This window comes from Triturus cristatus, chromosome 7 (genome assembly GCF_964204655.1).
Source record: "Triturus cristatus chromosome 7, aTriCri1.1, whole genome shotgun sequence".
Classification (NCBI taxonomy): Eukaryota; Metazoa; Chordata; class Amphibia; order Caudata; family Salamandridae; genus Triturus; species Triturus cristatus.
Window position 1 is genome coordinate 333967751 of NC_140590.1, and position 26862 is coordinate 333994612.

General features: G+C 44.0%; 1 protein-coding gene across 2 annotated transcripts in view; it reads left to right on the plus strand.

The window, feature by feature from the left end:
- Positions 1 to 204: 204 nt before the first annotated feature.
- TSEN34 (tRNA splicing endonuclease subunit 34) overlaps positions 205 to 26862 on the plus strand; it is a 143106-nt gene continuing 116448 nt past the window's right edge. The window contains exons 1-2 of one of the 2 annotated variants that reach the window (XM_085616459.1): positions 205 to 357; positions 23241 to 23498. In XM_085616459.1, coding sequence (XP_085472585.1) covers positions 23247 to 23498 — 252 coding nt within the window. In that variant the 5' untranslated portion in view covers positions 205 to 357; positions 23241 to 23246. The remainder of the gene's footprint in view (positions 358 to 23240; positions 23499 to 26862) is intronic. The other variant, XM_085616460.1, reaches the window with a different exon arrangement.

Here is a 26862-nt window from a genome sequence, read left to right on the forward strand (position 1 = left end):
CCTCGTTAGCAAGTAAATGGCCATTTAAAGACCTGCGAAGTACTCGGGTGCGGCTACAATAAACCAGTCGACAGAACAAGAAGCTGACACACACGAGTAGACAGTGGTGGGGGGGGGGGCTGAAGCACGTAAGGACTTCACAGCCAATGGGCACTTCGGAATTTAGAATGGCACATCATAATTGGCTAGTGTGCATCCAATACTAGATCTCCTTACATATTTGCAGTCTTGTCCTACCACAAGGCTAGCAGGATACGTTCGGCCGCCTGATTAGTAGTTATGTGCCCCGGAAGTGTTCGTAATATGGAAAACAACATCCGGTAAAAGCTCAGCACGTATGTGACACATTTAAGCAAGGTTAGTGTACGGAACAGACATCTTTTAGAAAGAAATGTATTTATAAATAATAAATGGTACTGTGTGTAAAATTTACATTTTACTCTCTTTAAAGCCGCTTTCTTTGTGTCTAGGTGCTGTCAGTTATAGTATTCCCTGTCTCTTGATTGTTGCAGAATTGTTGTCCTACTTCTATGTTTTAGGTTTTAAAGGACTTGTCTTCCTAGACCTGAGGTTTTCAAACTTTGGGTCTTCAATCTTTATTTATTTATTTATTTATTTATTTTTTATTTATTTAGTGCATTTTTATAAAGCTCTGACATTACCCAAAGGTGTCAGAGCGCTGTACAATAGAGCTAGTTACGTTACAAGAGAAAAGTGGTACAGAATACAACACAAGCATTTGCAATGCAATAGGTCTCGCATTTACACGAGTTTGAGCTATTGGCATTGTAAATGACAATGCCTTTTATTTATGTTTTGGTTTTTAAAACAAATAAAAGGTCATTGTCATTTACAATGCTAATAGCTTAAACTCTCACAAATATGAGACCTATTGCATTGTAAATTATGTGTGTTATGAAAGCTGTCTTTTCTTTTGCAAACCAAACCCTTAATTTATTCTGCCGCTGTAAAGGCAAAAATATGGAGCCTTTTAGTAAAATAAAAAAATTCCAATTTACTGCGTCAGACATATTGGAAGGGCTGGGACAGTGTCAGTGGCACGGGAAGTCCTGCTTAACGTGCAGCTCACTGCCACTGTAAAATACGAACAAATATGGTGGCTTTTAAAACAAGCTTTCATCGCCCACAGAATAAGTACACTAAGGGTGTAGTAGGTTGCAGACTCAGCTCTAGAGTGTGTGCCTAATCAGTGAGATGAATGTGCAGGTGGATGAGTTAGTGAATGTGTGAGTTAAGACCACATTCTTGGTTTGCTGATATTTCACGTCGGCGTCTGAAGAATCCTGCTGCTGTCACTTGGAAAGCCTCCGTTTCTGGTGAATCTTTGGTGTTCCGTATACTAAGAATTAGCCATCACCTAGTCGGTCATTGCAATTTGAACAGCCTCGCCATAGTGTAACTATGCCCTAGACGTACCGATGGTACAATCGTCTTAGAAAGGTTTTTGCATGCATACCAAGCGTTGTGCAATCCCAGGCTTGTGCTGCACCTGTTCAAAATGTATAGGGCCACCAATGTGTATACATTAGACGAGGTGGGGACAACTAAAGAACGGCACATACAAGACATGTGAAAAAGTCATACCTATCCTGATAGGGAGAATGTAGATTAGTTTACAGTGCGAGCTGACCAAGAGAAGGTACACTGTGAAGGGTGCACCAGGGGTGGAGGATTGTGGGGGCTCACTGGTGACATGCTGCGTCAGATTAGTCCTATGTTGATATCAATGATGCAGGCACGCTAGCTTGAGGAAAACCTGCACAGACCTTTCCGGGCCGAAGCTTGAAAGAAACCTCAAAGCCAAGCATGTTTATTTTTACAAAAAGGAATGATCAAAGGCACACGGTGCGAGCATTTAGGTACGTTTCAAAAGCTCGCTATCTGATCAGGAAAATGCTTAAATGCGTTTAATTATTCACACAGCGTGCTCGGCTGGCTACTGCATGCAAATGAGATATGCGTCACTGTTTCCCTTACCAGATCTTGCAAATCAGTGGGGCTCTCAAAGTCCAGCGCACGCGACACTGAAGCACAGCTAAAGGGTAAAGGAGGGAACTGCCTGGGATCGGGTGGGGTTGCACGAGAGAATGCAAGGCTCGGTGCTGCATACTTCCTCTGAAAGGAAACTGCATGCTGTTGCAAGCCCTAGTGGACGGCTCTGGGCTGCAGATCAACAGAAAGTGATATGGGCGTGCAAACTGCGGAAAACAACAGAAAACAAGACTGAGGCGCAAAAGTGAAAGCAGGCTGGCTGGCGAGTGGTGTGCGATGTGCGCGCACCATGACGAGAGAGGAAAGCCATATGGCGCCTCTGCTCGTCATTGTGCGCGTAACCGCACGCCCGTCGCCAGTGCACGCGCCGGTGGCCTGAAGCGCTTCCCCAAAAGTGGATTGCATGGCGGCACGATGCATGTGATTGTGCGCGTGCTCGCCATGCAATCCGCTTTTGGGAGCCCCTTACTAAAGTCTCGCTGAGCGATCGCTTACGCGATAGCCAGGCGAGACCTAAAAATGAAGGGTATACAAACGCGGGCGCATAGTGCCATGCTATGGCTAAGCAAGGCATCGTGCTGATTACAGTCTTTTGACCGGAATAGTATGTTTAGCAATCATGTATTTGACTGCATTTTTAAAAGGTGGTAACTGAACTTAACTGTAATCTCTAAATATGTTTAGGCATATTTGAATATTGACGATTTAATAATTGTGAAAGCTTCTTGGGGGGGTAAGTGGAGGAGAGCGCAATGATTATTTTTTTTTTCTCACACGGGGGCGTGTAGTGACGACCACACACAGTAGAATATAATTTTGTAATATCATTATAACTGGGGTGCATGCAATCGGGGGTGTAAATTACAACAAACATGCAACATTCAGTACCTCCGATACCATTTTTTGCATCACCGGGTTTTCCTCCTATGAGTGGGAATAGTGGAAAGAAGTGCTTTGAAGCGTATATAGATGCCATTGAAGGTGAGGTATTTACTCAAAGAAAGAAGTTTGCTTTATTACACCACTCTTTGGGCACAGAGGCTAGGAGAGTACTAAAGCATTTACCTCCATCTCCTGTGTTGGGGAGGACGATGATGTGGATGAGTATGCGTCAGCAATGAAACTATTGGATTTACGTTTCAAGAAGAATATAAATATAATGGAACGGCATACATTTTATAGACGGCAGCAGTTACCTGGAGAATCTGTGGAAAATTTTGAACGTGATCTTAAAATTTTGCCATCCAAATGCCATTTTAAAGCATTTGACGAGGAAGTGATTCAAGACTAGGTAGTGGAAAAATCCAGCAGTAAGAAAGTGCAAGAAAAATTGTTATCTGTTGATAATCTCTCTTAGGACAAAGCTGTGGAAATTGCGAGTGGTATTGAAGCTACTGTTACATTTATGGAGCAGATGACTGTAAGCTCGCAGGTACATGTTTTTCAGTCTCAGAATAAGACAAAGGAAAAAGGAAAGAAGAAAGTATCCTCATTTGAAGAGAGGAGAAAACCTGTAGAATGCTATCATTGTCGGAGTAAGAACCATTTAGGGAATTATTCTATGTGTCCAGCCATAGACAAAGTGTAAGTGTAAGTGTAAGTGGACTTCATGAAAGTGTGTAGAGCTAAGTGGGACCATGATGGTAAAAAGTATAAAACGGTGGATACAGTTGGAATCAGGCCGGAGCTGGATTGTTCGTCTGATTCAGATGAAGGGAGTGTTGTATTCATGGTGAATGAAGAGAACCAAGCATTGCTTATAGGCAAGGACATATCATCAATGAGTGGTTGTGCTATTAAGAAACTTCATTGTGTGGTTATAGTCAATGGAATTGGTATGCAAATGATAACAGACTCTGGATCCTTATTCACATTGATAGGTGTGGATGAATTGAAGAGATTTTACAACGTACAATTACGTAAGTCTAAGGTGTGACAAGTATCGTATGGTGGCAAGCTATTGATAAGGTGGCGAGTTTGATGCGAAGTTGAATTTTGAAGGGAACAGTGTGGAAGGCACAGTGTATGTAGCAGCAGGAGGTTCAAACTTACTGGGGTGGATGGACCAGAGGAAAATGCTCATCAAGTTAGATCCCAACAGCCATGATCAAGTTGTATTATGCAAGGATGTGGTGGGATTCATATCTGAAAGTAAGTGTACATGGACAGAAGCTTTTCCAGAAGTCTTTTCTAGTCAGTTGGGAAAAATTAAGGTATTCACCCATCAAATTCAGTTGAAATCGGGTGTGAAGCCTGTGGTTCATAAGTCTAGACATGTTCCTCTTGCCATGAAGGAAGAGTTGAATGAAGAAATGGAGAAGTTACGCAAACAGGACATAATGGAAACCATAGAGAGCTTGGATTGGCTTTCACCCTGTAGTTTTAGCAAGGAAACCCTATGGTACTTTGAGTAATTGTATCGACCTGAGGGATCTTAAAAAAAGGATTTGGGTTGATGGACATCCTCTGCCTAACATTACGGAAATGTTGACCATGCTCAAGGGGGCTAACATTTTTACTACACTTGATATGTCATCTGCATACCATCAGATAGTGTTACATAAAGACTCACATCATTTGACATCCTCTGTCACACCCAAGGGTGCGCTTAGATTCAAGCTAATGCCCTTTGGGTTAGCTTCACCCCCAAATGTGTTTCAACGTGCTATTGAGGCAATGCTTAAGGGTGTTGACAAGGTAAAATGCTTCCAGGACGATATACTGGTCTTTGTTGCAGATCAGGTGGAGCACGATAAAAATTTAGCAGTGGTTTTTAGCTATATTAAAAGACATGGGCGTCACTTTAAGTGCGAGCAAGTGCCGATTTGGAGATTCTAGTTTGGATTACCTAGGTCGCAACTTGTCAGATAATGGTGTGGAACCAAAAGAGAGTTTGGTAAAGGCATTAAAGATTTTCCTACACTCCAGAATAAGGATCAATTACAATAATTTTTTGGGATGATAGAAATGTACGCAAAGTTCAAGTTTTAAGTGTGCGGATAGAACGAAACGTTTGAGGGCATTACTAAAGAACAATGTTAGATTTGAGTGGACGGGTGAGGTTGAGAAGGAGTTTTGTGTGATAAAGGATAAAGTGGCAGATGCCATCCCACTTAAACCATTTGACACACATGATCCCAGCATTGTGGTAACGGATGCAAGCAAGTATGGGTTGGGTGCTGTATTAATGCAGTCAAGAAATGTCAAAGATTAGGTCTTGGCATTTGCATCACGTGCATTTAGAGGAGCCGAAGCAACATACTCTGTCATTGAACGTGAAGCCATAGCGTGTTGGTGGGGTTAATTAATTTAGAAGGTATTTGTTAGGTGTGGAATTCACGTTACGCACGGACCGTAAGCCATTGGTCAATCTGTTTTCTACTCGAGCAGCTTGTAAAGCTACTCCTAGGATTGCCAAGTGGCATTAATGGCTACAGGAATTTCAGTTCAAGTTGGAGTATATTCTTGGTACATTAAATATTTTTACTGACTGCTTGTCACAATTGCCCATGATGGTTAGAGGGGAAGAGAACAATAATGATGATTTTTGTGTGGTGGCAAGTACAGTGATCGATGAGAAAGAGTGTATAAAGGAAGAAGAATGGAAAGATGTAGTGAAGCGGGATAAAGTGCTTCAGGAGTTAGTTTGGTGGTTGAGTAAAGGATGACCAAATGAGAAGGTAGCTGATACCCTTAAGGTGTACACAGAAATATTTGAGGAGTTGAGTGTGTCAGAGAGTATTTTGAGATGGGCTAATTTTTTAGTGGTCCCCCAAGGTACGAGAGGGAAGGTATTGATATTGGCTCATGAAGGACATTTAGGGATGAGAGTTATGAAAAGGAGAATTAGGGATACATTTTGGTGGCCCGGATTGGACAGGGAGGTGGAACACTGGGTGAGGGTGTGTAGCGTGTGCTGTGAACGACAAGTCACAGTTTACCGTGCCCAGTCCTGTTGAAGCAGTGCCAGTGCTAAAGAGACCGTGGGTCAAGTTAGACATGGACATCACTGGACCCATGAATATGTTCAAAGAATGTTATAGGTAGGTCCTTGTAGACTATTATTCTTGTTGCTCAGAGGTGGAGTTTGTAAGGTCTGCGAACACAGGAGAAGTGGTGAAATGTTTATATGAGTTGTTTTTGTTTGAAGGAGCCCGGTAAGAATTGGTTACCGATAATGGCGTGCAATTTACGTCAGAGGATTTTAGTAGGTTCATGAATAACTGGGGGTAAAACATGTAACAGCTTCCTTTTATGCTCCTAGGAGTAATGGCATGGTAGAAAGGTGCAATTGTGTAATCAAGGATAAAGTTTCAGTTGTCTTTGGTGAATGGGTTGGAGTGGAGAAAAGAGTTAGAAGATATATGGAGATTGCGTTCAAAGCACCAGTGTAGTTGCAGGAATGTCGCCTTTTGCTCTGCTCAAAGGAAGGGAGGCGGCCAATGAAGTGGTCTGTCCATGGATGAGTAGTTTGGAAGTATCTGTGGAGAAGGTGTGTGTCGAAAAAAAGCAGGCAGATGCTCAAAGGAGATATGTTTCCGAGAAGAGTGTGCAGCGAATATAAGTTAAAGAACATGATTGGTTTAAGAGTTAAATTACCAGGTATAATTACCAAGGGAAATTCAAAATTGTCAGATCCTAAGAAAGTGGTGTGTGTAAAGAAGCATGTGGTCAGAATGGGGGATGGTAAATAGTGGAATTAAGAGAAGTTGGCCTTACAGAAAAGACCATGAGTCACATGCAACATAGATAACTCGATTATAGGTGAGAAACAGCCCACTGGGAATCGTGTGTGAACCAGAACACTGAGGGAAAGGAAAACAGCTGTGTAGTTGCGGGACTATGTAAGATAAACATTATTTGCTCTAAAAGGATCAACGGGAAGAGGTGGTGGTTTTTGTTCTATATTTTAGCGTATAATTGATATATTCAAGAATCTGTATATTAGAAGTGTAGAATTGTTTTAGCATATCAGAAGTATAGAAAATATTTTAGCCCTCTACCAACTTAGAAAATAGGATTGTATTAATTGTTCTGTGTTGTGTTTGTATAGGGGGAAGATGTGCTGGGTCTTGGCTTTGCTCGGGGGTGGAACCCTGTGGGTGGAATTGGGCTGGTGGGTTTGATCTGGAATATAGGGGTGGAATGTATGGCTTAGAATGTGAGACCGTTGTTCTATCACTGGCTGCCCTGCTGGTTGTATCGACCGAAGTTGGATTAAAATGTACCTCATATAACCATCTGGCTCCTGTCATTTCTGAAGAGGCACTCCCTGCACAATGCTTGTCTTTTAATTTCTCTCCTGCCTCCTTTCTCCCTTCTCTTTCTCTCGCCCTCTCTTTGTACCTCTCATTCATCATCGTTCTCCTCACCAGTTTTTTGTTGTCTCACCCACTTTCTTCACTCGTTGCTCCTGCCTCACCCTCACTTGCTGCTTCTCTGCTCATCTGCGTTTGCCACCCTCCCACCACCAGCCCCTCCACAGCCTCTCCTCACTCATTCACAGACCCTTTCATTACGTCTTTATCAGATGCTTTCCTCACTCCTTAACCACCCAACTCCTCACCCTCTGTATCCCCCTACTCAGTGGCCCCCACCTCATTTTTCTGTTAGTGACTCAGCTTTCTTGTCCTAACCCCTCAATTAGTCCCGCAGGAGAAGGGGGTGGGTTGGGGGTGTGTGTGTGTATATCCATCTGTATGTGTTTTTATGTATTGGAAGAATCTTCTTGTGGTGGTGTTATCTGCATGCATGTTTGTGTGTATGCATGTAAAGATGGCGTTGGGTGTTTGTATAACATACATCTGCCTTAGGTATGCCATGTGAACTTGTGGCCTGTATTGACTGTCCATTCCTCCAATGCAGAACAGAGTCGATTTGTAGCAGTTGCTGTGTATTTTATCAGGTGCTTTTATCTGGGGCTGTGACAGAAACTGAAAGCTTCGTCCATTGTGTGAGGTTGCAGTCTGTATAGCAGGAATAGTATATCACTCAGCGATCTATATAGCAGGAATAGAATATCACATAGCGACTTGATAAATACTGTTAAAGACACTATGGGTATCAAGTCAAGTAAAACTTTATTCGCTTGCTATTTTAGACAATCATAAAAGCACATAACAATACAGTACACAGGTAAGATTAAGAATTTAAAATATATAGTTAATTATAAAATTAATTCATTTGAATTACTATCCCTTTTGTCTTTGTAGGCTAGATGTTTATATTACAATGCATTTCCTGTGTCTGAGTACACTCTTTAAAAACAGTGCTACCCTCCAAATTATGTGTTCGTTTTCCAAAAATTGTAATACAGTAAACACAGTACGACATTGTCTGCTCCCTAAGGATTCTAAAGTTGTAACAATACGTGTTTCCTTAATTCATCATAGAATCTACAAAATCAAACAACATGTATGGTGGATTGTTCTGAGCAGTTGTCGCAAGGACACAAGTGCATTACTCGTGACCAGTCATTCATTTTTGGGAAACTTACAAGTTTGTGGAAAATCCCAAGTCTGAGTCTGGTCAATAAAAACCTTTCATCGCCACCAGGTACCATTGTTAAATATGGTTGAATACTAAAAGTTGTTAAAATAATTTGGTTTGACAGCACAATGGGCTTTGTGATCTCTGCCAATATTCTAAGTGTGTCTAGTAGCATGAGGCCCTCTTTTTTTTTTTTTTAGCTCTTTTCTTGTGATCGTGGACATAGTAATAGGCTTAGTATAATAGTCTAAATGGCTGAGGTCACACATGAAGTCCTGAACATACCTTAGCCATGGGATGGATAGAGCCCCTTCCAATTTTAAACTGTCCTTTAAGATGTCCTGATTAAGCATGTTTTTTGTCGATGACCAACTCCTATGCCATAAAAGAATGGGCTACATTTTTATAAGGTCTGCGATATATGGCATACCCAATTCAAAATGGCAAACATGCGATGATATGCTACTCGGGACTGCCATGATATACCTAAAGAACACACTGTGGGTATCATTTAGAGTTAGTGGGGCTGGAGACTCATTAGAGTGAAGAAAACCCCAGGCTTGCATTGTTAGAGCCTCTGCTTGCATAAACATTTGACATGGTGGCCTATCAGCCACTGAGACACCAGGTCATAGTGATGGTTACGTCTCCCTACTTCCAACCGGGTCTGCATTTCCATGTGCTGGGCAGCTATTCCAGGAATGGCAGCCCAGGGCAGAGTAATCAAGCATTGACTTCTTTGGTGTGGTTTTCAAAAAATAAACTCATACTTTGGGAGCTTTTTTCTTGAAAATATTAATTTCAGAATTGGTGCAACAAACATGGCAGCTGCTCACCAATGTTCAGTGTCTTCGGTCGGTCCAGTGAAGGCACAGATGTCCTCCACCATAGGAGCAGAGGCCAAACCCTCCAATGATCGAATGGACGATTGATTTGCCAGCATGGGTCCATATGGCGCTTACATTTTCATGCATCATGTTATGTTTCCATAATGAAAAATTTCACAGCAGATATATTTTGCAGATCTATATACTTTTGGTAAACTGACATTTAGCTCTAACCTTAAACAATTATCAAGCTAGGTTCCCCTTTTTCCAAATTATAAACTACCTTACATCTTTTGTCTTTGTTTCTTTAATGAAAATCCGGTTGTTCTTTAACATTCCCATTAGTGTAGTGTGAGCTAAGATGAAGTTCTGACTCAATCACTGTGTTTTGACTTATATTTATTACTTAGAACGTTTTGTTTATTCAGAAACAAGTTAATGTAATGCAATTATGCTTGCATTCCTATTCAGTGTTGCTTCACCCCAATGTCTTGTTACGTCAATTGCATCACCCCCATTCCATTCCTAGCCCACACCTGCAACACATTCATTAGTTTTTAAAGCCTGGGCCTTTTTGTAGACATGCGCACGTGTGTTGAATGCACGCCTACAAGCAGCGGCCATTTTATCCATTTTTTTGGGTGGGGAGGTTAGCAGCCACAATGCTTTGCAGCTTGGCTAAAAAACATTGACAAAGCCAAAAGGCCCTATAGGCGAGACCTATTGGCTTTGCCAATGCTTGTCTTTGACAGATGGCAGTGGGACTCCTTCCCACTGGCCTCTCCCTGTGCAACCGATCATCTTAGCCGCATCGTTTTCCTTCAGCGGTATGGTCCACTGACCTCTAGGGAGTGTGAGAAAGAACTACGCTTAATCCCATCGCTATAAGCCCCACATCTGTGCAGTCATCAGAGGAGCTTTGGAACTTTTACCCCTAGGGCTTGAAGGTCTGCACACTCCCGCTCTGCCAGACACTTGATTCACCATTGTATCATTGTGTGTATAGGAGAGCTGCTCCTCAGCTGTTTACTGAGCGTAAATTGCAAACAACATAAGCAATTCGACTTTAAAAATTGAAAGGGGTGAGTTTGTTTTTCATGCCGATCCATAATATTCCTCTCCGGCATAGGTCTGTTGTGTGAAGGCCCACATATATGGAGGAAGAAATCATCCATTTGGATGATGGTCTAACGGAGGCAGTGGATGCCTGAGTCAAGAGGGCATTCTACCTTTAAGAGGATTTAATTCAAATTCATAGTGGATATGGCCCTCTAGTAATAAGTGATCTTTAAACTAGCATAATACTAGCCTCCAGTCCTTACATGGAATATACACATTCTTAGCAATTATGAGGGAAAGTTTCAGTTGTGTTAAGGACATAGAGGTGAGGACAGCCCCACTTTTGAATGTTGATATCCACAAGCCTACCCAGAGAGAATCACCTAAAACAGTATGTAGAATTTGGTTTTGATAAAGTGATTCTGGCTGAAAAACGTATGGCCTGATTTAGATCTTATGTCATGTTATGTTAATTTAGATTTATTAAGCGCTTAATACCAAAAGGTCTCTAAGCGCTGTCGAAGAATAGCGTAGAATCTTAGCAGTGCATTGATCATTAAGCCCAGGCTTCTAAAAACAAGATGGTTTTTAATTGCTTCCTAAAAGGAAGAAGGCAGTTTTCCGCACGGAGTTGGCTGGGTAGCTTGTTCCAGAGAGTAGGGATGACGGAGGAGAAGGCCCTCCCTCCTTTAGAAACGTAATTGAAACTGGGACAGGAAAGCAAACTCCCTGTGGAGGACCTGAGTAAGTGCCTTGGCACGTATTTTGTGAGTCGTTGTTTAATGTAGGTGGGGGCTTGGCCATAAATGGCTTTATGGGCGATACACAGGCCCTTAAATTTAGCCCTTTGTTTCACAGGTAGCCAGTGAAGGCGTTGGAGAAGGGCCGTGGCTCGAGAGTGTCTTGGTAGTTTAAAAATGAGCCTGGCCGTATCGTTCATAACTATCTGAAGTCTTCTGACTAAAAAGTCAGGGAGTCCTATGTACAGGGAGTTGGCGTAGTCAAGGCGAGCCAAGATGATGGCAGATACAATAGTTGTCATGGTAGAGAAAGAGAGGATGGGGGATAGCCTCCTTAATAGTCGGAGAAGTCCCACACAAGTGCCAAAGACCGTGGAGACTTGGTTGGCCAGGGTAAGTTTGTCATCTATTTTGATTCCCAGGCTTTTAACCACCGGGATCGGGACTGGAGCATCACCCAGCTCCTGGGGCCAGTACAGGGAGTTCCACGGATTGTGGTCATCTGACATGGCCAAAACTTCGGTTTTGTCAGGGTTGATTTTAAGTGAGTTGGCCGTCATCCAGTCAACCGTAAAGCGTAGAATCTCTTTTGCCCTGGATTGTGCTTGGGGAGAGTTCTCAATATGGAGAATGAGCTGAGTATCATCTGCATAATTGAAGATCTGGCATTCCATAGCCGATAGAGCCTTGATTAGGGGACTGAGGTAAACATTGAACAGAAGGGGTGAGAGTGCGGATCCTTGCGGGACTCCACAGGTAATAGGGCCTTTCTCCGAGACCCAATCACCCATCTGAATTCTTTGGGTGCGGTCTGTCAGAAAAGAGGTGACCCATTGTAGGACAGATCCCTCGATTCCTCTAGAATGTAGTCTTTCCAGGAGAATGGCGTGGTTGACCGTGTCGAACGCTGCCGATAGGTCAAGAAGGACCAGCACACAAGGCTTCTTATTGTCGGCAATCAATCTGATGTCGTCGAGGACAGATAGCATCACCAATTCAGTGCTATGATGAGCACGAAAGCCGGCTTGCCTGTCCCCCAAGAGCTGGTGATCCTCGAGGAACCTGGAGAGATTTTGCAGCACGTGCTGTTCAAGTATTTTAGCGAGGAAGGGAAGTTGGGAGATGGGGCGGTAGTTCTTCATATTAGATATGTCCGCACCTGATTTTTTAAGGAGGGGGATAATTCTAGCTTCCTTGAAACAGCTAGGAACAATCCCTAACCTTAGGGAGGCGTTAAGAAGTGCCAGGATGTGTGCTCAATTTCTGGAAATGCAAGGTTAAAAATACTAGGCGGGCAAGGGTCGGCTGGGGAGCCTGATTTTATCCTTTTGGCCAGGCCTTGGAGTGAATCTATTCCAAAGGGTGAGAAAGAGGAAAGGGATTCAGCCGAAGTAACCTGCAAGGCATCCGCTGCTTTGGGAAAAGGTGTGCAGGAAGAGTTGCCAATCTCCATCAGAATATCCTGAATTTTATTAGAAAAATATGTGAGGAAATTGTTACATTGTTCTTTGCTAGGTGGGGGGGTCTTGGATTGTTTTTGACTGAGTTCCTTCAGGATTCTGAACGTTTCTTTTTGTTTATTGGAGGCAGACAATATCCTGTTTCCATAGAAGACTGCCTTACTAAGCAGCAGCGCTTTTTTATATGAGGCTAGTTCTCCTTTATAATCTGCCAGGGCCTGAGGGTTGTAGTTTTTCCGCCAGAGTCGTTCGAAATGGCGTAAAACACGTTTGGAAGTTCTGAGTTCTTCCGTAAACCACGGGGCACCTTTACCTTTATTGCCGATTTTTATTTTCTTTTCCGGGGCCACTATATGAATGGCTGCACAGAGTCGGTCGGAAAAGGCAGCGGCCCCACATTCTATGTCATCCGCACATAGTATATCAGCTGACACCCACTTAGTGGGGGGAAGATCGCGGAGGGCGCGGGCTTCGTCATCCCTCTGTGGTGACGGTTACAAGTATTCCGTCAAGCTGACAGAGTCCCGCCCACCGTATTTGGATGTGGGCGGGCTGAACCGCCATCCACATCAACTGACTTTTTACCCTCGTGTAAGGAACACATATCTGTCGATGCGGAGGACTCCTCTGCTGGCTGACAGTAGTCTGTCACTGTCAGGCTGGCGGGTGTGCTCCAAGCCTTTTTAGATTTCCCTGTTGTGATGGCACTGTCCTAGCGGCGGTTTGCTGACTGAGTGAGTCCCTGGTGGAGTGGGGACTGGTAAGTACTACCTATTAATGTGCCACTATACATATATGCTTAGTTTGCTTCAAAAATATATGTAGGTAATGTGTTATGCCCCCTTTTTAGGTCGAGCATTCGAGACCTCTTGCATATACTTTAGTATATACTTGTATGTGTATGTATTTTGTGGGCTCTGGAGATCATCCCTAGGACTTTTTTTTCTGTTCAACTGCCTCTATTTAACTGTCTCGATAGAAAACGACCAGTAGAGGTCAGTAAAATACCAGAATTGCTTTCTGCTGAGGGATATTCTTTTATAAAAGTTTTCTGGCAACTGCCTCTATTTAACTTTCTTGATAGAAAATGACCAGCAGAGGTCAGTAAAATACCAGCATCACTTTAGTATTCTCTAGATTCCAGTCCACAGAAATTGTCTTCAACGAGCACCCGTAGACCATAATATTTTTTTCAAATCTTGTATTTTCAGTGATATGACCACGAAAGGCCCTAATTTTATATTAAAAACAGAGCTTTGGACTATACCATTTCCAGCTGAAAGGCAATATTTCCCTCCATGTGTTCCCTTAGCTGGCGTGTCACGCAGTTTGGTGCTTACTTTCCCTCCATGTTAAAGAACAGTAGATGTTTCAGCACCCAGGCTAATGTGCTGCATAGCTAAATACATATAAGATCCCAAAGGCGAGACCAATTGCATTGCAAATGCTTGTTACATATTGCATACCACAGAAACAACATGCACACACACTATTGAATGCACACCCACAGGCACCACAAGCACAACACACATAAGTACCATAACTATTTATATTTTTTAAAGTGTCAGTACAGATGTGTTCATTTTGCCATAATAAGTTGTGTGATGAACACTAATGCATTTCACATCAGAATTTTTTTTTTTGTAGGAGCAATGTAAAAATACACAAGGCTAAAACTATTGTCAACACACAATTCATAGTAAGACAAGTGTGAAAAAAGCTTATTTTAGATCCGGGCGACAACGGAGTTAATTCGCTTTGTGGTCAAGTAGAAGCCGTACAGGTAGGACCTGGACAATGGTGTTCAAGATGGAAACGGAAGTGGGAAACAGAAAAAAAGGTTTTCCTTCGATTCCGCCAACTCAAAGTAGGAGGTATTGTATTTATTGGGAAGTTATGTTGTTATGTTAAGCCGCACTTTTTGAGCGCACGGCTACCCCAAAAGGGTGTCCCGGCGCTTTGGCAAAGAGGCCCAGAGAAACAGGAAACCAAAGGCAAACCTACTACAGTCACAGCGGGTTACTTGGTAAAAAACAGAGTCTTCAACTCCTTCCTGAAAGCCAGGAGGTTGTTCGCTTTCCGAAGGGAAAGTGGGAGCTCGTTCCACAAGCAAGCTGTCACGTATTGGAAGGAACGACCTCCCATCCGAACACGTTTGACCACAGGCACCTCCATTTTAGCCAGGTCCGCCGATCTCAGCAACCTCCGCGGCAAATAGAAAACAATACGCTTTCTCAAATAGTTAGGGCCAATCGCATGGAGGGCTTTAAATGCCAGAGTGAGGAGCTTAAATCTAATTCTCCCCGAAATTGGGAGCCAGTGCAGCCTAGCCAGGAGCGCAGAGGCGCTAGCTCTCCTGGGCAGCCCATAGATGGCTCTGGCCGCCGAATTCTGAACAATCTGCAGTCTGGATAACAGATACTTAGGTAGGCCTGCAAAGAGTGCATTCGCATAGTCCAGGCGAGAGCCCACAAGCGCCTGGACTACATTCCTACGGTACTGCAGTGAAAGCAGAGGAAGAAATTTCCTGAGCATCTTAAGGATGCTGAAACATTTCCCTGCTAATCCCAGGATGTGTGGACGGAAAGATAAATCATCGTCAAACACCACTCCGAGATTTTTTACCTGAGAAGATGGTTTCTCTGGGGGGGACATGTCCTGGGGCCACCATGTCTTCCAGCCCGGATCAGGGGCACAGCCGAAAAAGAGCAGCTCAGATTTGTCTGAGTTGCATTTCAGGCTGTGCTGCTGAAACCACGCAAAGACTGCGCTCAGACAGTCCTTGATTCTGCCGCCGTTAAAGGCCTCTCCCTTCCTGCAGGTGAACAAGAGCTGGGTGTCATCAGCATATGAGATGACCCGGGCCCCAAACGCCTCCGCTACCTCCGCTAGAGGGGCCATGTATATGTTGAAGATGGTGGGGCTCAGGATGGAACCTTGAGGCACCCCCACCTCCAGTTATAGCATTTGTATTAAAAACACTATGTAGTAAACTAACATTGCTTATTGTTAATTTGCCCTCTTAGCAGGGTCACTCCCAAATGTTTTGCCTTCACCCCTCTAGTTTTCTGAACCTGTTTTTGTTGGCTTTTAGAGCTTTGTGCACATTACTACTTCTAGTCGATGCTAAAGGGCTTGTGCTCTACCCCAAAGCATGGTACAATTGGCTTACCCCTGATTGATAATTTTAAGTTACTTGTAAGTCCCTTGTCTATAATACCACTGGTACACATGGCAAGTAAATGAAATGCCACTAATGCGCAGCAGCACTCATTGGGTCACCCACTTAAAGTAGCTTATTAAAACATGTATATAGGATAACTTTGGGTCACTTTATTACATTTTATAGGAGCTAACGTTTTTGTTTTCGTTTTTTTTAAAACGTATTTTTTATTAAAAACTGCTTCCACTGTATCAAGTACAAAAGGCATGTATATACACTTTGGGCTCAGATAGGCAGAGTACAATTTGTGATATCCATAGATCATATTTAGGTTACAGACAGAATCACCATCACATGAGCGTACTATTTATCCATTATATCAGTGCAACTGCAGTTTATAGTTTTATGTTCGTAAGACCTATACTCTTCATAACAACACTAATAATCCTCCAACTAGGGAATAAGTTCCTGCCCCCCCCCCCCGTTCCCATCCCCCCTCCCCTACCCACGTGACAGCGGCAGACAGGTGGCCCAGTCTAGATAAACTAGTACGAAATTTGGCTGTGCACTCATAACTGCTATGTGAATCATACGTTCATGTTGTGAGAAGGTGCGGGGTGCGGCGAGTCTTTAGGGTGCGTTAAGTCGAGTATGGTGCCCTGTGTGGGCCTATTTCCTTTATTCGAATATCAACATAACAGTCGTCCGGAGCTGGCCTGCTCTGGTCAGTTTGTGGAGGGCCCGCAATTTGGTAGTTAAAATGGGTATTTGATAACTGGCCCAAGTTTCCTCTGATATATGTGAAGAGGTTCCCCTGTGTTGCGGGTGAATGATTGTGTTTACCATTTTCCAGAAGCGGGCACTGTTGTGAAGGAGTTTTGCCCAGGTGTAGTCTTCATAATTTATGTAAATTCCCCATTTCAGCTTCTTTAGTTTGGTTCTTTGCTATCGCAAGGAGGAGAGGAGCAATAGGTTCCCAGGATCAAGACGCAGAGATTTTATGGAGCCGTTTATGGTTCTTTTGAGGCCTTTTATTTGTGCACCTTGTGCTATAGTTAGCATTTTCCCTTGCTCGAGGGCCGGAGGGCGCTTCGTTTTTATTTGCGATGCATGGAGTTCTCTAAAACTGGTTGTAAAGCGTTCCCAGTTTTGTATGTGGTCCATTACAATCGGGTGTGTAAGTATAAGATTTATTGCTGATTCTGACAAGGACTCGATGCTTTCTGCCGTACATTTGATTCTCTTGTAGTCCGACGTATAACTAGAGCCCCAGAGTGGAGCCGGCTGAATGCCAGAAGGAGCAGTTGCAGCTATGGAGATTTCTTGTGGGCGATGGTCGCTGTCCCCCTTGTCACCCAGTCTAAAGCCGGTTATAAATGAGAACAACGAAAGACTGCCGAATGTGTAATGCAGTATTGAGCCAGTTGTTGCAGAGTAATGGCTGGCTACAGAAGGAAAGTCGCCAGAAAATCTTCAGTTGAGGGCCCTAAGGTTGGAGTGTTTCTAGGTCTTCCAGAAGACGTCTATTTTTCTTGTTAATTTTCCCATAGGAAAAGTCCCCTTGTGTTGGTATGTTGCAGTTTGAGGATTGGAGACTTGCTTCGATTCCTTGACTATCCCAATAAATATTGATTCAGATCCTCCGACAGGATACGGTTTGGTGATTCAATGCTGCCTATGTAAGTTGTTATTTGGCCAATAATCTTCGCCGAAACAGTTGCTATACGTTTTGGGTGAATATATGCGTTGGCAATCATTACATCATGAAGTACCCCTGCCAAGGAGAAAGTGAATTTAACTGCTAGGGCGACCTCTGCGACTGACTGCAGCTGCTGTAGGTATGGTGGCTGTGGATATGTAAGTTGCCAGCCCACCTGAGGAATGACCGGCTTTCCCGCCTTTTGTGGCTGGTATTGCAGAGCAAAATAACCCTTGTATGTGTAATGGTTCAGTAAGCCATGTTTCCTGCAGCAGGATTATATCAAACGTGTTGAGATATTGCAGGAAATCAGGGTCAGAAAGTTTTGTAGCCAAGCCATTGACATTCCATGAGCATAGACGAATCTCCATTTATTTCTGTGGTCTATTGCCTGTGTCTAATTAGCTGTAATGTCATTGAGTAGCTGAGGAAAGGGTTATGGTTCTTTTGATTGACTCAGGATATCGAAGGCTACTTCCAGGAGCTGTTTCTTCCCAGGGGGAAGCGTGTTGAGAGCCCTGAATGAGAGGCCTTCGTTGAGGAGAATAACCCAGTGCCCCTTTAAGAAGGGAGATTGGAGGCCTTGGGTGGCTCTTAATGCCAGGCCTAGGGCTGGGAATTAGAAGAGGCGCTGGGTAGGCTGGATTTTGCTGAAAAGTAACATTGATACCCCAGCCTTTAAAGGTATGATACTCATTTAATATGCTCTGAGCAATAGCAACTGATTTCCATGAAGCCCTCGTAGCCTCAGGCATTGCTGGGTTTTCAGGCGTAAAAAACTCTATTGCAAGATCGGTTGTATTCAGGTCTACTAGATTGGAAATGGCTCGTAATAATTTCAAGATGTTGCCCCTGTTCAGGATGTCTTGATGCCCTTTTGAAGTGTACTCAGGTTGGAGCAATGTGACGCTCGAGCCAATTGACAAACCTTTCGGGGCCTGCTCTCGATTTGTGGATTCTCCAACATGCAGTGCAGGACCGTGTTGGTAGTTAAATTGTGTATCCTCCCTCGATTGAGGTGGCACATCCTCTCTGTCGGTGCTGTGATTGGTTACAGTGTTTGTTATTAAGGTTGGTTTGCCAGGTGGCATTAACTGCTGCAGGGGCAGAGAGTCCTGAAGCGGCTGGTCTGGAACCATCCATGGTTGCTTTCCTTCTCTTGATAGTGCAGGTTTTTGAGTAGTGCAGTTCATGTTTATCCGGTCATTATTGTCGTGGTGGTCGATGGTAGTTTGCCAGATTGCGTTCATTCTAGGCACCCAATTCCTTTCTATAACAAGGTCAGTAATGTTTTGGGCTTTTTCTTGTCCTTTTGGCCGAGTTGGATCGATTAGAGGCATTTGGGGTGGTAATAAGGAAGATGAGCTTGGGGCGATGTTATCACATCCACTTTGGGGAGCCGTTGTTACCTGAATCAAATTCTTGTGTCCTATATCTTCTAAGGACTTTTGAATGTTAGGGAGACAAGGAGATGCTGCTGTGTCTCGCTAGGCGCTGGTTTGGACCAGAGCTGTGTTTTGCCTGCCCCCCTCTTTTCGATCAGTGTCTAATTTAGGACCCTGTTTGCTGAAGATTGAATAGATAGCTGCTTGGTTGAGAAGAAGTAGTTTTTGATTACGGCCCTTTCTTTTCTGTTGACGTTGTTTGGCATTTGCCTTTGTAATGATTATATCAGCTTGGTCTGTCTTGGAAAGTTCGCTAACAGTGGAGGGAGACCCCACTCTTTGCTGAGTGCCGGAGTCAGTGCATATGATGTTCTGGCTCATTGGGTTATCAAGATGTCCTCGTTTGTTTCCAGGATCTGAAAGACCTGAGGTTGGGCCGCCAGAGGGGAGCGAACAGAGTTAGATGATTTGTTCTTCACCTCATTAAGCACTGTAGTGAGCATTGATGGAAGGGTCGATAGCTTGTCCACGATCTGACTGCATCCGCAGCGGATGTGTGCTTCTGTTTGTGCTCTTCTTATTAGGCCGTTAAGATCCCCCAGTTTTTCGTCAATGCCTGCTGTGAACACAGCCAGAGTGTTTAGTAGAGAGCGCTGGATGTCCATCTTGTCGGACTGATATTGTAATGCCACCACCGACAGTTGCATGGTGTTTAGGATAGAGACCCAGGCACTTCCATCTTGTTCTCTTGACCCTCCCATCTCCTTTAGCTCCCCTTTGTCCTCTCCCCTGAGGGGCTGCTTGTCATCTGGTGGATTTGGCTGAGTCGTCCTAGCTGGGGATGTGCCCGTATGGCGGTCTGGAGAATAAGCTGCTAGCATATCTTCCGTTTCTTGAGTGCTCAAATAGGGTAAGGCCGCCCTTCTCTCTTCCTGCTTGGAATCGTTAGTGTTGACTGTTGGCGACAGCGTGGTCAGACTGGTAAGGCTAGGATCCGAAGAGGCCGCATTGTTAGCAATGTTAGGGATGGTCGTATCTGGGTACTGGCTGCCAGTGCCTTTTCCATGTGGTGCCGGTAGAGAGTTCTGCCTGCTTATCCCGTCCGCTGAAGGGTTTGAGGGGCTTGAAAAAGCTGTCAAAGATCGTTTTTTCTGGTTGCCCTTTTCCATATGATATTCGCCTGCCTGCTCCTGTTGAAGCGGTTTTATCAGTTTTTGAAGGTACATGTTGAACGTCCCCCGCTGCTAGAGGCGGGAGTATTGCTGTTGCTAAATTGACTGGGTTAATTGAGGCCTGGTCTGCCATTTGCTGGATTTGCTTGGTACCTAGGCTACCCTTTGTAGGCTCCGCTGGATGTGTGGCAGTCGCCGGGGTTCTCATGAGTTGGTCAGGATGACTTGTGGGCAAAGCCTTTGGACTGACTAAGGGGGAAGATGCCCCTGAAATGTTCATGATTGGGTTACTATTAGAGACTGCATTAATATTGTCCATCGTGTCCACCATGAGTGATATGGCCGGCTCATTGGCATTGGATTGGGTGTGGACTATTGCTGTGGTTATCTGTAGAGGTTGAGATGTTTGTACTGGTTGAAGGGGGGACTGAAGGCCTTTAAGTGCAGTGTTGCTTGAATAAAGGGCAGCACCGATCTCTTTTAAGAAGTTGAACTTTGTATAGATTTTAGGCTGGTTTGGAGAAACTTTAAAGTTGAAAGGTACTCCCCTTCCTCTTGGTAACGCACTGTCCATTGGATCAATCTGTCGAAATTAGGGAAGTTTGGCCAATGGATGGAGCTGTGGATAGAGCTGTGAAGGAGCCCGACTTGCGCTTCTTCCCCTTTCTCCCTACTGGTCTGGGCTGGGTAGTCACCCGTACTCGCCTTGATCTCATACTGCCATGGGGTGGCGGTGAGACTCCCACAGGGACCCACTAGGATGCCCAGTTCTGGCGTGATGACTGTTGGCTGCTGTCTGATGACCTTATGGCAGGAGTTGTCCACACTGTTGTCAATCTTTTTCCTAGAGTTGCCCAGAGTTGCTCCCCTAAAGATGTCTGTGTAGTTCCTGTGGTACCCTGAGTCTTCAGGAGCTGCTTCCACTTTGGCGCTGCCAATGGAAAGTGGAGGCGACTATTCAATAAGCTCGCTGGCGCCCTTATTGACTGGGGTATCTGAAGTATCTGAGGTGTAAAGCCCAGCTCCTTGTTGGCTGTTGTTGCACTAGGGGAGTGGCTTGCGTTTTAGCACTGAATCTTGGCTTGATGCTAGTTGCTGGTTGCTTTTGTGCTTTATACAGTGCATAAAACTGCCAGTATGGTTCAGTGATCCGGCTCTTACACTCCTTCATGTGTGTCCAAGCCACTGTCCTACTGCCCTACCCTGCTCCTATGTGGTGTAACTCCTGGGACCTGGGGACTCACGGGTGAGCACTGGGTGGGCCTCCTAGCAATGGCGCTGGCGCTGGCTTGCCGGGCTGCTAGTCTGTCCTCCCAGTCAGGTCACCTCTGGTGCCTGCTGCACCCGCTGCAGCAGCAGCCTCTGTCTGCCTGCAGCCTCTGTGAGCCTGCACACGCCGCCGCACGCCGCGCCCTCCATCCCCCGCTCCTCTCACCTCGCAGCGCTGGTCCAGCAATCCGTAGACTACCCCCGGGGTGTGGACAGACCGTCTCTTGCACAATGGCGCGGCAAGGTAGCACAGTGGTGCGTCAGAGACAAAGGCGGCGCAGCCTGTGCGTGCACGGTAAACGGAGGCCCAGGCTGGAGCCCCGGCTTCAGGCTTTCCCGTGATTCTTCGCCTAGCAGAGGGGTTAATTAATTGTAATTTCATATCCTCTTTAATGGGAAAATCGGATATCAGATTACAATATTGAAATTGGTTCTTTCAGAAAGTTATGTTCAAGAAACAGTGGTCCACTAAGTTATGATTCTCATATAAAATATCTCTATTTTCCATATAGAGAACAATGTCAATTAGTCATGGGTGTGTAATCTAAGTTGTCTCCCTCGAGGAATTCAAAGACTCCAGGTCCATAAGGGGCTTCTGCTTAATGGGACCCTGGTCATGAATAAAATTGCTCCCACCGCTTGCAAAGATCAGGTGGAGTACAGAAGAAAAGAAAAGATTTGCAGATTGATCCTATGTGTGCATTTGTTTGCCACCCGTTCCGATGAGTCAAGTCCAGGTGCTTTCTTTTCTTCTGTACTACACTCAATCTTCTCATCATCCAGTCCTTGACAGCAAACTGTCTGGGCTATGGGGGAAGCTTTCCCTGTGCATTGCTAGATTTCAAAGGGAAGCCCCAATGGAGGATGAGTGGGGTATGGCAGAGTCTAGAACTGCACCTAAGAAACATGGGAGGGTCTATAAATGAATAGAGAAGGCATTACACATTAGCCGTCGGTATATTAGACTTTTTTAGAAAGGAGAATTTTTCCATCATTTCGAAAGATAAGACAGACTAAGCACTACACAGGAAGATATATACGCATTGTCAGATCATTGCCTGAGAAGCCTTGTGGAACATATCTTGTGGAGTAAATAGTGCAGATGCTGGTCCTCTTTGCTGTGTAGATCTCCAGACTCGTGGCAGTTGCCTGCTGGTACCTAGGGTGATATGGCTCATAGATTTGATGGCCAGTCATCATTTTTCTAACAGCATCTCCTTGCTTCGCTAGGGTAGTATCCATTATAGAGTATTAAGTGAAGAAAACAGTTGGTGCTTTAGCCGATAAGGCAGGTCTGCTTCATGTTCTCAGCTTTAAGGGAGGCCTGGTGGTTCTTTTGTAATACCTGTTAGCACAGAATTCCCATACTTCGTTCAGAGGCACCCCACATTAATTGCAGTACTTATATGCTGTAATCCTTGTGTTTGGCCTAAACTAAATGTAAGATTGTTGCAAAGGTATTTCACTTTTATAGCTGCACCGACTGAAAACGTTTGGGATTTCAAGCATTCACTCTTCATCATACTATTCTAACTATCAAGTGCATTGTACCTCTTCCTGAGCTATTTGAACTTATGTTTTTTAGCTTTGTAAATGCAAAGGAGTCCGGTTTATCAACACTCAGTTTCTGTCCCCAAGTTCTGCTGGTGTTTCATTGGCTGTTTTTTATGTTCAGCAACTTTGGTATTTTTAGCAAAGTCTAAATTTACCCACTCTGGTGACAGAGCATTTTTTAAAACCGTGGCCAAACTATCGAAGTCTCTTCTAAATCTTTTAAAAACCAGGAAGACCTACATTAAGTTTTGGTGACTATTAAAAAATCAGATTTTTACTTAGTTCTATCATATTCTCTTTGTGTTCTCTGGTTAGGTCTGGTGTTGTAGCCTGGTGTGTTAAGAATCTTGGGTGTATGGGGTGCTAAATAAATCCATAAAAACATAACCCATTTTTATTTTTATTCCCAGGCAGCTATGATCCGGATTTCTGTGCTTGATGGCAAGGCTCTTGTTTGGAATGCAGATGATGCCAGAGACATCCGAGAATGCCATGGCCTGGCTGGCAATTTAGTTGGCTCTCTAGCTCGCAAACCACGGCAGAATGTGAGGCTGGGACTTCCCTTACAACTGCTTCCAGAAGAGGCCAGGCTCCTGGCAGAAATTGGAGCAGGGACGTTGGTGAATTGGACATCTCCCAGACAGTCCGACTCAGCTGAGTCAACAGAGGTGATTGCATCCACTTTTAAAGGCAGAGCAAGCAAGCTCTGCATCCTAAAATGTTAAGATAGGCAAAATTGTTCATAAACCTAGTTCTAGTGAAAGGATGTTATTAGCTTTTTATGTGCACACTGAAAATGAATTCTTGGCATATGTGGACTGTGGAAGGAGAGCATGAACAAAGGGTCAATTGAGAAGAGAAATCTGGGGATGATGGACAGTTTAGAAATCTTAGAAGTGAGGAAACATCTGGGCCCAAGAGCAAGTACAAAACTGGTGAATGATGGATAAATCGTGGCCTACCACTAGATGGGTTAGCCCTTTAGATGTAGAGAGTGTGCTATATATTAGGTTTACGCTATTGTAAGTAACTGTACTCTTACAAAGTGATAACGTTGTAAATGAATGGAAATTAAAGTTATTTTACACTGGTGCCCTTGGTCATAACACGCAGACTCTCAAATCTGAGTGTAAGGTTGAAATAGAAATCAAGGCGTTGTGGAGACAATCAACAGAATCTGGGCTTGAAAGGGATTTAAGTCAGGTAGGAAAGGATAGTGAAAGGGCTTCTGGATACAAGGGCCAAATAGATTCTAGGAAAGCAATTGATTGCACTCTTTATTTCTAAATAATTTGTAGGCAGATCCTTCCTCCTGCATCACCCACAGTGATTTCACCTGCTATGCCTCATTCCAATGAGAGGTGAATATTGGAAGAGTTCGGATTTGTGTGACACTGACAGGTGTGTGCCTTATTTACATGATTTCTCAGACCATTGGGAGGAAAGAAATATCGGGGCTGACATCATAAAAGGGATGGATAAGGTACTTGGAGATACAGGGACAAACCTCCGTCTTCATTGCTTCAAGAATGACAGATATACCAAGGGGAAGGGAGCTACCCTCCCCATGCTCCTCATGGTCAGGCCCCTGTATTCTCCTTATCTGGGCAGGCGAGCTAACTTACGTTTTTAGAGTTGTAAATCCTGGTTTTCTTCTCTTAGTGGCTGCTCCATTTGAGAGAAATGTGGCTAATGAAAAAATACAACTGTACCCATTTCACTCAATGGCTTCTGGGGTAGTGGTGGAGAAAAGCAGAAATCCATTTCTCTCATACAGTTGTTATAATTGCCTCTTACTTAGTCTTGCAAAGTCCTTTTCCATTCACAACAAATGTCCCCACACCATATCGCTGGCTTTTCTTGTTCCATTCCTCTTATGATTAGCGATTCCCCCATTTTCTCCCCTTCAGCTATAGTAGTGCCCTTCCATAATAATACCACTCACTCATGTTTTAATTCAGTGTGCATTCTCCCTACTGTGATAGTGTTTTCACTGCATCCTACTGCAAAAACCTATTGATTGATGGAAAATTTATTTTAAGCACCTCAATTTATTTTCCATAAAGTCAATCCTTCCTTTTCACTCAACCTCTTCTCATTCATTAGCTTAACCCATACCCCTTATTCTATTAAGAACTGATTGCTTCTTCTATGAATGTTTTTTCCATCTGCCAATTTTCAACTTTTGTTTTCTGTGAATGGAATCTAGCAGGCACACCTCAGGTTTTCCTAAGAATGGGTTCTCCAACATCTCCAATGGCATGGATCAACCTCCTTGTCCCCTTTACTGTGAATGCCATCGTCTAAGCCCCCTTTAATCTGAATGGTCTTTCTTACATCCTCCTTTACAAAAAATGCCTATAACAACTATTTTATATATTAGGGCTGAGTTTTGTGCATTTCCTCACCCTATATGCCTTAAGCGTTTCTATTGACAAAAACCTTTTCCATAAACAGTATTTTGAAAAATATAGTGGCTTTGGGTCAACCCCCTTCATCTGTTAGACGCTTGGCATCATCTCCCTTCAGTCACTACTTTAATAAAGTGTCATTAACTGTTTGAATCTGTCTCACTGCTATAATGCTGCTGTCTCATTGGTATTAGATGTACAATATTCTCATTTAGAGCTCAGTGGACGATGTATATCCACCAAAAGGCAGCAGGTGGATTAGCTGCTAAACTCCCAGTTCTCCCCTCTGTTTAACTGGGAGATGCAACCAGGGGAAGCCTTTCAATCAGGTGTCAGACCTTGGAGGTACACAGAATCTACGCTCCTAAGTAGCAGGGAAGAACGTTTCTATTCACTAGACCAAGGAATATCATATGCCATGCACTCAACTCTGTATCACTCCATTTTACACCAGTGTACTCTATGCCAATCTTTTCTACGCCACCCTAATCTACTCTGCACAGCTATACCCTACCCTGCACCCCTCCACTCTGAAACAGTCTGCCACTGCGCTCGGTGCCATTGCACTCAGCGCCACTCTACTTTGCACCACTCTAAGCCTCTGCACTCTATGCAAATGCACTCTGCACCACTTTCCTCAAAACCAATACACTCCAGTCTACTCTGCACCACTGCACTCTAAGCCATTGTACTTCGTCACTGTAGGAAGCTGGCTCTGTATAAACTATACCAAAGTGAGATTTAGTGTGCACAGAGTCCAGTGGAACCCAAAAGGTAGGCAGAGGTAAAAGTAGATAGAACCTTACTCTCTATTTGGGGTAGTGTGGTCGAGCAGTAAGGCAGTATCAGAGGGCAGTGTTAAGCATTTGTTGCACACACTCAATCAGCAAATGATTTCACACACTCAAAGACTGAACTTCAGACCAATTGTTTTGGTATAAAAATATTCTTTTAGTTATTTTATTTCCTAGAACCAAGCAAACCTGGCACGGGTAAGTGATAAGTACTTTGTAGTAAATATACAGTTGAATCGGTAATTGTATATGCACTTTGTTTTGACTTACAGTATTGTTTCAGAGAAATGCAATGCTTTGTAAATACAGTACATCATAGACTTGAATGGGCTTTTCAGTAAAATACTAGGTAAGTTACTTTTTAGATTACTTTTCTTACTCCGAGTAGTATGTCTGGATACTACTCTGGGACATTTCCTGCAACCAGGTAAGTAAAAGTGTTTTTGGTAAATAGCACAATTTTAAAGAATTTCTTTAGGTTTTCAAACCCCACACTTTAAAACTTTTCCAAGAAAAACAGTCAATGTTATCCTATGGAGGAAAATAGTGTTATCGGTTTTAAGGTAAGTATCTGGTAGTGGGAGTTGAGGTTCTGGGGGTAGACTCTGGGCTCCCCCAGGGTCAGGGATAAACTCTTGTTACGCCCTCAGTGGCACTAGGGTGGCCAGGTGCAGAGTGCTGAGGCCCAATGTTATCTAAGGGGATAGGGGGGCCTCCGGTTGGTGGCAGCTGACGAGCAGGCCACTTGGTTGTGGGAGAAAAGCTCCTAGACTTTAGCTCAGTGCAAATGGGGATACAAAGTAGCACCAAAGGTGCACCCTCAGCAG